This window comes from Strigops habroptila, chromosome 3 (genome assembly GCF_004027225.2).
Source record: "Strigops habroptila isolate Jane chromosome 3, bStrHab1.2.pri, whole genome shotgun sequence".
Classification (NCBI taxonomy): Eukaryota; Metazoa; Chordata; class Aves; order Psittaciformes; family Psittacidae; genus Strigops; species Strigops habroptila.
Genome location: NC_044279.2, coordinates 12963805 through 12975486, shown reverse-complemented (window position 1 = coordinate 12975486; position 11682 = coordinate 12963805). Strand labels below are relative to the sequence as shown.

General features: G+C 44.5%; 1 protein-coding gene across 1 annotated transcript in view; it reads left to right on the top strand.

Moving 5' to 3' along the window:
- Nucleotides 1-5938: 5938 nt before the first annotated feature.
- The window catches only part of PTPN12 (protein tyrosine phosphatase non-receptor type 12), a 71900-nt gene continuing 66156 nt past the window's right edge, over nucleotides 5939-11682 (top strand). The window contains exon 1 of the mRNA XM_030479227.1: nucleotides 5939-6352. Coding sequence (XP_030335087.1) covers nucleotides 6254-6352 — 99 coding nt within the window. The 5' untranslated portion in view covers nucleotides 5939-6253. The remainder of the gene's footprint in view (nucleotides 6353-11682) is intronic.

The window sequence follows — 11682 nt, the reverse complement described above, 5'->3', positions numbered from 1 at the left end:
ACTAATGGATCAGAACCTTGAAACAGAACTGGTAACAAACAGATTAATTCTTTTGTTCTTGAGGCTGTTACACAAAAAGTAAATACGATAAATGATGTGAACCTCGTTCAGATTTTACACATCTTTTGCATTCATTGATGCAAGATTTTAGTACTCAGGTTTTTTGTTTTGTTTTGCTTTGTTTGTTTATTTTAAGGGATATTGCAAACCTGCTGTTAGTTCAATTACGCATTTTCAAAATCAAATTTGGAATGAGTGCCTCCTATTAGAAAATCCAGATTCTTCCCTTGTGTCTTTTAAATGTGCTGAAGTCTTTTAATGATGCTTTTTCTGGTTCCTGCAGGCAAAGATTTAAGAGGGCAAATACCTCACATGCCCCGTGCACAGGCTTACCTTCTGCTGCTGGTATTTCCATTTCAGATGTGCTGTGGCTGTGCCTGGGGAATACCCACGGTGAAAGCTTTGTCACAAGGAGGCAAATGAGGCTCCTCCAGAGCAGCCCACCGTGGTGCTGCAGCTGGCTGCTGGCTGGCAGCAAACCAGACCTGTATCATGTCGTGCCAAATGTACAGCAAGGTCACAAGATAGAAATTTTCCTGCTTCAGAAATCATACATCCAATTTTAATAAGGTCAAAAGATACAGATGGAAAATGGCTCCTGATTTTCCTATCTTATGTCCAATACTGCAAAGCAGGTATCCTGCTGAAACCAGAGTTCCTGCGTTCAGAGTGACATGTATAAATAACAGCCATCAGGCCTCTCAGTGATTTACAATGAAACTAACAAAAAGTAGCTATTGAAAGGACACACAGCAATTTATTTGGGGCCCATATGCTGTTTATTTTAATACCATTAAAATCTTGCTGAAACATTCATTGCACTCTGAAACCCGCCCCCCCTTTTTTTTACATTCACAAAACCCAAACAAAATACCTCAATCAACAGAGTATACCTTTAATTCAAGGAATTGTTTTAAAAGTTAAACAGAGAAAAATTCAATCTGGACAGTATTTCACAGCTGTTTCTGTTTAGAAGAGGTTGTGGTAGAGGATTATGTTGATGCACACACTTATTTTTGTTTCAGTCGCCTGTCAGCAGTACCTAAAAACCACCTTAAACCTAAATGCCGGTACAGTAACTACAGCAGCAAGAGCAAAATTTCTTCTATGTATGGAAATGGTTGTGTGTATGTTACAGTTTGAAAGGAATCCAAATTATGCACTGATTACGAAACTCAGTAATTATGATCTAAAATATTTATTAGCTGTATAGGAAATGTCACATTTAAGTGTTTTAGCAATATTGTGCAATGAATCCAGAAGATGGCAAGTAAATAAATAAAAATTAAGGAAGCCAGGTAAAATTAAATTGTAGTAGTGGCATTTTCACTGGTAATTATAGAAGAGGAGCCTGTCATCGCCTGAGAGTAATAGAGGCAAATGTCAAGAAATCCAGCAGTCACATGGCACTTAGTTAATATGAATGGAACATATTATACAGCCACTGATCAGGTCTTCATGACTCATTTAAAATGAGATTAGTTTTGGGTTTAAATCAGAAATTCAACTTATTTGTTGTATACAAAAGATACCATGTATCTTCCTCAGATTTACCGTCCATAATGCCCTTTGTGTTCAAAATCAGTATTTTGAGACTCCATGAGGATTGCTGTTTGTTAGTTTGTTACTTGTACTGTAAGTAAGTGGTCAAAATGTAACTGAGGATCAGCCGGAAAACATGATACATTATTTTTATCCTCTTCAGAAACTAAAGTGACTAAATACTAAAACGTTTTGAGGGTCAGAGTGTACACAAAGTACTTGATGCTGATATTCCTGTTTCATTTAACTATTTTCAGCCAGCATGAAACATTTTGACATTTGTGGAAAGACACATTGCATTTCAGTTTGTCAGATCAAAGACAAATGTTTCATTTGGACTTGGTTTTATGTGTACCCTTGAGCTGGTCAACAGCTTCCTGGCATTTATGCTCCATGCTCCAGTTCTTTCAAGTGCTGGGTCCCTATCCCAAGTTGTACTATCTTCAATGGTAAAGACATTTCTGCATCAGCAAGTACAACAGTGCATTGTTTTTGTTAAAAAGCAGAAGAACATTGGCAAAAATTCTTTCCTGTGGAAAATCTAAGTTTTACAGAAACAGCATTTTCCATTGAAAAACCACATTTCAAAGAAAACTTCCAACCAACTGCACATAAAATATATTTCAGGAGTGTTATTTTAAAATCTATGAATGCTAGCATCTATTTTTTTAATCCTAAATGATCTTGATTACACGAACTTTTTAGATTCTTGGTATAGATGAAATTAATTGAGGTTCCATATATGGGATATATTGATCATAATTTAATTATAATTACAGGAATATGTTAGTAATTACGCACCACCATAATGAATATGTTGCTCCAAATAAGTAGTTAAACTCTAAGTGTTTGTAGATTATTGGAAAGGGGAGGACAAATAGGTGACAAAGTCAGCTATCACTGTAATGTAGCCAAATTACAAGGAATGCACAAAGTCTAGTTTTGCTGGACAAAGGAGGAATCAAACCATAGGAGGCGATGCCCTTACTCAGAGCTGCAGGGCTCTTTCAGCCTTCCCTCACACCCAGTTCTTTGGTTTCTTTCTGAAACAGTTTTGGGTGAATGTGCACTGGGTTTTGAACGTGGCTCCAAGCCACACAGACATTGTAACCAAACAGGTTTGGGGTGAGCCCATGCTCCATCTCAGTCTTCAGGCAAACTTCTGAAGCTCGGTAAACTAGGACATTTGGTACTCCCGCCCATTGACTGGGCATCACCATGGTATGTGTGCTGAGAAACACACTTGCCAGTTCACACATGCTTACCTTGTGGGAACATGAGAAGCCACCTTTGAACATAAAAAAACTGGCTGTCTTCCTTCCCTGCAGCAGCTGGGGCAGTGCACAGCAAGGCAAAATGAGATTAATAGCAGAGAAGCTGCAGGTGATCTACTTGCTTTTCTCCAAGAACCATACGTGTATGGATTGCTAAGACACAACCACGATTTTCTTCTATAGGTTCAGGTTGCAACTTCCTGTTCTATCTATAGGGTGAGTAATTCACCCCACGTCTCTTTTTCCGTCTCTCTCCTACAGCTACACAAATACACACTCATGCACACATGCTAGATTGGTCAGATGTCTGGGGTTAACCCAGACAGTTTGAGTTCCAAATCAAAAGTCTTGGTTAAAGCACTGCTTTAGCTGTGGAAAGTTTAGGTTTCTATGTTCATAACACAGAGATGAGACAGCTTCATGCAACATTTGCAGGGCTGCGGGAGATCAAACTGGTGCTGTTGGGTTTGTGCTCAGGACTGTCTGGCGGCTCTCACAGGTACACATGCATATGCAAAAAATGCCAGGCAAAGTCCTCCACCCAGCTCTTTCTAATGTCTTTGCTTCATACATGCCACTGTTTTGGCTAGCAACACATGCCCAGCGTGGGGGGCTGCTTCTTCTGAGAGTGTATATCCTTCTTATCAGTTAGCCCAAATGGAAGGTCACTGTTACGCTTGCTAGGCTACAATGGTTTATTACAACGCAGCGATGGATTACGAACCAGGCCAGGCTGATAACTGGGTCTTTTCCTGGTGAGGCAATAATGACAACAGATTCAAACGCAGTAAATCATGATCTTTCCTTCTCTCCTCTGTAACTCTGTTGTCTGAATAAACAAGCAGACTGAAGGAAACCATACCACATTCACCTGGTTGCTTAGCCCCAGGTATCACTTTGCTAAAGTTACATGCCATCTGGCACTGGGAGCAGGTTTGCCAGAGCAACTGCTGAGCAAACTAGGCGACCTTCCTGAAGCAGATGGAAATTAAGCAAGGTGGCATGAAAAGATATTATATGACAATCCAAGTCACAGCTATCCTTGCTGATCTCTGTGCCTTATCTATCTTGTTTCTGTATTTCCCTTTAACGCTGCTTTTTGGTAGTGGAGAAAAGAGGAGGCTTGAAGGAAAAGGAGAAGTAAGAGAGGGATTAAAGCAAAAAAACCGGGCACCTTTGTGGCTCTTTAGAGCTGTCTGATCAGCTTACTTATGGAGGCTGGTGCAAAGGACATGGAGAGGAGACAGCTCTGACCACGGTCTTTGTGTAGGCTGCTCAGGCTTCCATAAACCTGAGCACAGAAGTACTGATGATCTTTCCCAGTTCCTTGATGTGACTGCTGTGCTCCATGAACATCTGCTGCTAAAAAAACATAACCCTTTTATAAGAGGCTGAAGTCTTGCGAGAATGCTAACCCTTTCAATTTTCCAACCTGCATTGCTGCCAGAGATGACTGCTTCTGCAGCAGAGGCAGAAGGAAACGTGTCCATGCACCAGCAGCTACAGTTCAGGGTCCTGTGCCGGAGCTCCTAACTTGCCTCCACTAGGGAGATGATGAGCTGATGGGCAGTGAATTGGGCTGAGGGTGGTAACATGCCATTTTTCTAATTCCAGTGTAGAGGTGGTAATCTTCAGCAGTCATCTAAAACAGTAGTATCTTACACCACCACAGGAACACCAAGGTTTTATGTAGGTTTGTTTCAGTAGCAAAGCCAGCTTAATTAAATCAGCTAAGAAGAAAAAACCCCACACTTTTCCTATGGGCTTCTATTGCAGCTGAATGAGTTCCCTGAGCTGGACCAACAAGTGGTTGTGCTGGTACAGCTGCAAGCACAACACACTACACTGGATGGGATAAGCAGTAGAAAATGGGTGATTTAGTAGGGGTGCCTTAACCAGGTTATGCTTCTCTTCATAGACCTTTATTGTTAGTCCATGTGCTAAAATTTTATTGGATCAACTACACCCATAAAGGCTGTTTAGTTTTCCACCAACAAAAGCATACTTTAAAAGACTTAGTATATTTATTATGCTATAAGGCTATATATACAGACACTTCTAAGATGACTTGGCTGAAGTTGTAATTAGGACACCATAGATGAAGCTGCTTTAATGTTTAACTTTTTTTCCATGTAAAGGAAAGGCAGAAACATCACCCTCGTCATATTCTGACATTGCCAAACCACCAGATAGGAAATAAACCTACGGTACCCTCTGGTAGGAAGGCCCGAGGCGCGCGGACACCCCACTGAGGGGTGCGGGGACCCTCCTCCTCCCGACCTCCCGTCAGGCCGCGTTGAGCCAGCCCTGCTCCGGACTCCCCGCAGCGTCGCTTACAGGCTCCAAACCCACCCCGCAGCCCCTCACCAGCCCCGGCCGGACATCTTACTGAGTCCATCCACACACAGAACGTGGGGGCCAGCCCCGGCCCGTCACCTGCCCCGGCCCGCCCGCCCTCTTCCCGCCGCCGCACGGTGTTTACCACAGCGGCGCCGCCCGCGGCCCGGCCCCGGGGGAGCCCTTCGCCCCGCCTCGGTCACCGCCACAGCAGCGACCCCCGGGCTCGTTCCACGGCTTCGGGCTTCCCACCCGCGGAGGAAACCCCTTTTCCTCCGGGCGTTTCAGCGGGACGCTTCGTGAGGAGGCGACAGCCCCGCAGCCCTCTCCCGCTATGGGCGGCCGAGCGCGGGGGACGCAGCGCTGCCGCGGTCCCCACACGGCGCAGCGCCGGCCGCGGCCTCCGGGCCGCGGAGCTGCAGGCACCCACCGCCGCCCCATTGTGCTCCGGCCAGAGGAAACCGCACTTCGCCCCGCTCGGTCTTCCCTTCCCACCCCCCACCTTCCCAGTGGTCCCTTCCACAGCTCCATTCGGCGCCCTTCGGAAGGTCCCACCCGTGGGAAACGGGAGGGGCTGGCGGACCGGGGCGATTTCCCCTGGAGGCGGGGCTAGCCGGTGATTGGCGTGCGCAGCCGCCAGTAGAGCGAGGCGTCCGTCAGAGGAGCCAATGGGTGGGAAGCGGGGGAGGGCCGGCTCCCGAGGAGGGGCGGGCGTAGGAAGCGCCGCCGGAGTGGGAGCCGCGCCTGCGCGGGGGGAGGAGGTGGGGACTTCGTCGTGTCCCTGTGTCGGCGGCGGCGTCCAGGGAGGGTCGGACGGAGGGAGGGGAGGATGGAGCGGGCGGGCGAGCGGCCGTGAGCGGGGTGGGGAGCCGCGCCGCGCCGCGCCTGCAGGCCGCGGGGCAGGCCCGGGGGGGTGAGAGAGGCGAGGCAGGCTAAGGCAGCCGGGTGCCGGGCTCGTGTGGCGGAGGGGGCTCAAGGCGAGGAGCGTGCGGGCGGCCGGGGCTGGGGCTCCCGCTCCGCAGGGCGGCCGGCGGGGCAGGATGAGCCAGGAGGAGATCCTGAGGAAATTCATTAAGCGAGTCCAGGCCATGAAGGACACGGACCACAATGGGGAGGACAACTTCGCCAGCGACTTCATGGTGAGGGGCGGCGACGCGGGGCGGGCGGGCACGGCTCCTGCCTGCCCTCGGGGCGGAGGGGGGGGCCGAGGTGCCGGGCTGCCCCGCGGCCCCTTCCCCATCCCCTGCGAGCACGGGCGCGCCGGGGGAAGCGCAGCTTCCCTGGAAGTGACCTGCTATTGTGTGCCCCCGGCGCTCGGCCGGCTCCCCCGTGCCCCCCGCCACTTTTAGAGCGGATGGCGGCGGGGTGGGGGGGGGAGAGGTGGCTGCCTTGTTTTACCCTTCTTCCTGCCCCATCCCCCGGGAAGGTTTGTCACCGCAGCCGCTGGCTCCGGCACTTCTCCGCTCCTGAGGAGGTGGTGGGTGATCGGCTGCTGAAAAATAATCGGGAGGGCCCCCCCGCTCCTTCCTTCCCTGAGCAGATAAAGGGGACAGAGCGGCTCGGGGGGAGGGGGGGGCTGTTAGCGCTTCCTCTGCCTCACAGCCCCTCTTCTCGCGGGGTTGCCATCTGTAATGTCATCTGGGGATAATCGGGCACTCCTTCCCTCCTGTCCCCCTTTATCTGCCCCCGTAGCTGCCTGCTTGAGATTTCTCTTCTTTCAGAGATGTGTTAAATGTACTGAATAGTCCTGGGAGGAATATTCATCTTCCCTTCCCCAACATCTCCCTTCGCTCCCCATCCCCCACCGCAGCCCTGCCTGTATCCCTCGTCCTTTCTTCCTTCCAGATCAGTTCACTGTCAGCCTTTGGTTAACGTGTGTGCTCGGGGGAAGAATTTATTGGAGAATTAGCTCTTTTCCTGGTTTATTTTAGCTGTTTAATCGGGCTGTTAAAATGTTTGAGGAGATTTATCTTTTGAATAGATGGCTTGGGCTGCGAGCAATAATGTTGATTGGGCAGATGTCGCTGGCACTTTTCAATATTGTTTAAATACTTAATACCAAAATACACTTTGACCCACAGAAGAGCTGAAGATGAGTGGGTTAGCGACCTCCGTTTTTCTTTGTAGCTTGTTTTATTATCCAGCGCCGTTTGGGATTAACCCCCCATCCTTAGCCCTTTGAGCTGTCAAGTCTTTGCCAGTGGCCTGGGAACAAAAAAATAAATGTCGATGTAAATGTCGCATCAGGGATTGTCTGAAATGTGGGGAGGAGGCCGCAGATGTTGCGCAAGGCAGAGGGGCGTTGGGAGTGCTGGCAGGTCCAGGAGTGGAAGAGGAAGTGGACTTTGGGAAGTAACGAGTTCATCCAGGGTGGGGTGGGAGCCCGTGGGAAATCGGCCACGCTCTTTGGGCAGCATTTTGCAAATACTGAAAGTATGCTGCCGAAACATCCGAGTGTGTGGGAAAGGAAGAGAGAAATATGTAGGATGAAGGACGGCGCTGGAGCAATAGGACGCTTCTAAATCTGTTTTGCTGAATAGGGTATCTTCACGAGAATATAAGCATTGCAGACTTTGACAGGACCATTTCAATAAGTGATAGTTTTAGTAATATAATTGCTATTAAACACAAATTGACATCTTGTCTTGTACTGATGAGTCTGTCTTGTTCATGTGCTTTACAGAAAGGGTGGCCTGGACTAGTGGAAAATGCAGGATTTTTTCAATGGCTTTTATGTTAAATACTTTATACTAGATCTCCAAACCCAATTCTACCATTTCATGTGTCATAAACAGCCTCATGGTTTAGCTTTGTTCTAGTCAAATGGCATACAATAGTTTTGTCATCCTTTCTTCTAAGTAGTGGTACCTCTGTATGGAAAAATAGCTTTTGTTTCAATTTCTCTATTTGACAGCATGTTGTTTCTATAGCTTTTGACTGAATAGTGAGTAAGCTTTCCCATTGCTTTCATAGAGGAGCAAGGAAAGAGAATGCTGCTAAAAATGGGAAAATAGGATTGTGGGACTAGTTGGCAAGGCATTTTGGGAGAAAGATGTGTCACCTGAAACAGTGTTAAATGCTTTGGAAAGAGTCATGTCCAAAATTTCTTTTGTCCTCTTAACCCTTATTATTTCAAATTTTAATATTTTATTTTTGCATAATAAATTGTAGGAAAACCAAGAAACCAGGGTGCTGATCTATGGCCTTAATATTCACATTAGTCTCAATATTCACCTCTGCAGTAAAGCCAGATATAGGTTAGTGTGGTGACATGAATCCAAACTACTGATAGTTCAGGGTTGGTTTTTTTTCCATTATGAACATGTTGAGGTATTTTGGGTTTGGGTTTGGTTCTTTTTTTGGGGGGGGATGGGGTAACATGTTAATGTGGGGGGTTTTGATTGATTTTTTTTCTTAACAGAACCATGCTTAGATCCTCTTTAAAATGATTGAAAAGAGAGAAGGAAAGAGAGGTGAAGGGGGTAAAAAGTTTCAGTATTCTGTTTTCTTTAAGATTTACTGAAGATTATTTGGGAGGGGGGAAAGGGAGGAAGTTGTATTTTCTCATTTATGTGCAGGATGTATTGTTGCTGCTAAACAGTGGCAAGTTTGTGGAGTAGGAATTGCTGTTACTCATCGCTTCATTTCCCAGTCAAGATGGAATCTAAAATAGGAACAGAATAGTGGGTGAATGCAATTGAAAACAATTCTTTATTTTCACATCTTTATTGCCTTTGAATGTGCTGAGTAATAGGCTTATGGCATTATATTTAGACCTTAGTGAATGAACTAAACGTACTTGATAGACAGGTGCCAGAGAGCACTGGGAGAGGGGGTAGAGAGGCTCCAGTTGCGTGCAGGTAGACTGATTAGTCTGGCTGGATGCTATTGAAAGCCCATAGTGTGATGACTAAGACTGCTATTTAATAATGCCATTGACATGCCTGAAGACGTGTTCCGCTCGAAAGATGGAAAGTTGATTATTCCCCCTCCCTGCTCCCACTTACAAGATAAATGGTATAATCTAGGCACTAATAGCAAGTTTGTTACTGGAAATCAAATGTATTTAATTTAAATTAGTTTGCACTGGAAAGTAAGCAGGACTTATTAGTAGATCACTTCAGTGCTATGGGCATGCACAATTGGGTTTAAATGAAGCGAAGAGTTTGAAAGCAGCCTAGGCTTGTCTGTGTGTTTTGCCAGTGAGCACGTATGTATGGATACAGGGGCAAATGGGCTTTTTCCTAAAATAATGTAGGGTAGGATTTTACTACAACACACCCAAGAGTATACTTTTTCCTTGTTTTCTGCTGACATTACTATTTGGGCAAAAGGAAGTAAGTATAGATTGCTTCTTCTGAGTGTTTCATGTTGTATGAATACAACCAGCATGGTCTAGATTCTGATTTTCTATAATGAACATGTGTCTTACGTCAAACAAGGGTTGGAAGTCAAAGCTCCATATGGAGGCAAAGAAAACAGTTTTTCTAGATTCTAGATTTTAGAAAGACCTTGATGAATATTTTCTTCTGATTTTTCATTTATCTACAACTAAGACATTTTTATTTTCTTGTGCAACAGCTTCATCAAAAGCATTGTGATACTCTTGTTTTTATTGATTGTCTGATGTACATTGTCATTGTTGCAGGAGAACTGAAATAGAATGGTGTAAAGCTTTACCTTAGAAAATCAGATGCTGTAGTTCAAATGTTTTGTGGCATATGACAATCTTCCTTAATCTTTTGGGTCATATCTTTGGCTAATCTATTGTCATGGAGCACAGAATAGCTGAAAGAGTTTGTGGTTTTGCATTGCGGAGGGGACCCTCAGCTGTTGTCTGGAGGTAGTGGTGTCAAATGATCCTGTCTTAGATCATCAATCTAAATAATACTGATTTTTAACAACTTTGCAAGGAGTTACTAGGTACCTACATCTGGTGGCAGATCTTGTTATACCTTTCGTTCAAGAGGACACTGGTAACCAGCTCAGCTGAATATTGTGTATCTGTGTTCTGTTCAGTCCATCTAAGCTGGAACTCTTAGGTTTGGAGATAGTAAAGAACTCCATGTGCTGTTTTTCAAAGTGTGAAGGGTGGTTTGAATGGATCATTGACTTGAAACAGGTGAAAAGGTAGTCACTGTGCTTTTATAACCTTTTGATGGTTTTATTCTCAAAAAATTTTATTTCTAAGTACTTCTACCTCATTGTTTTGTGAAAATCCTATTTAAAAAAAAAAAGGAAAGGGGAATGTGCTTGGATTCTAAGGATAAAAGCTAAGCTGATCATAAGCAGTGCTACACCAGATGTTATAAAACTTGCCTTCCCTGTTCTTTTTGTTGTTTGCTTGGGTTCTTTAATCAGGAGAGTGCATCTTTTCTAAACTGCGTAACACTACTAAAAATGAAATGGCAAGCTGGACTATTCTAAACCACCGATCAAGGCTACCGAGACACATTAGTGAAAGTCCATGTGCTAATGACAATTGTGACATTGATTTTCTTCTAACTCCTGTATATTCTGAAATAGCATTAAATATATCACTATATTCAACCATAGCCCTGGGGAAACACCCTACTTAAAAGCTTATCTGTATATTAATGGGCATTTCTGTAAACCTTTCAGATTCAAATAATGAGTCTTGAGTATCTGAGAAGGTGTTTTTCAAATTTATAAGGCAAGTGTTCAATCTAGAAGCAGTGAAGACAGGTAAGATTATAATATCTCTCTGCGTTAGTATTTTTTAAGTTTAAAAAACCCCAATTGTATGAGACAGTGTTGGAAATTGTTTTCTAGCATTTACTTACATTTTGTGCTTGTAGTATGTAGTTTGCAACATGAACTCTCAACTTATGCTTCATTATATATGTTAGAAAATACATGCTGTCTTTTCATGAGAAATAATGTATCTGTTATGATTAAACTAGGAAAAACGGTTTGGTAGAATCAACTAACTAGATTGTAAACTTTCTTGAAACTTAAAACCCAAGATTTAATAGGTATAAATGTAGATTTCCATGGCTTTCTTATAAACTGGGGGCTTTTGAATGACCATCAACAGTTCTGAGCACTTCTCTTCCCCTCTTTCTGTAATAGAAAGAGTAATTACCTTGGAGAAAATGACCCGTAAGGATGTTGTACAGCTAATCTGTTGTTATAAGAAGCTCTGCTCTTAGAGATGTGTTAATGGGTCATAGACAACTGTCACTTTAGTGACTGATTTGAGCCTTTTTATAATTTTAGGGTAAAAAATGGGTCTGTTACTACTCATATGCTGGATTATGCTTGAATTTGAGTGTTAATGTATTTTTGAAGTTTTATTTCCATTAGCTGTATTTTAGCTAGATGCTGTTGATTTGATGGGAGGGACACACACCAACAGATGACTTCATTGTGAGCAGTGATAGTCATCCAGGCCATTCATAAGGCTTCATTTACATATACTACATCTGGCTGGAGCAATATGACTGAA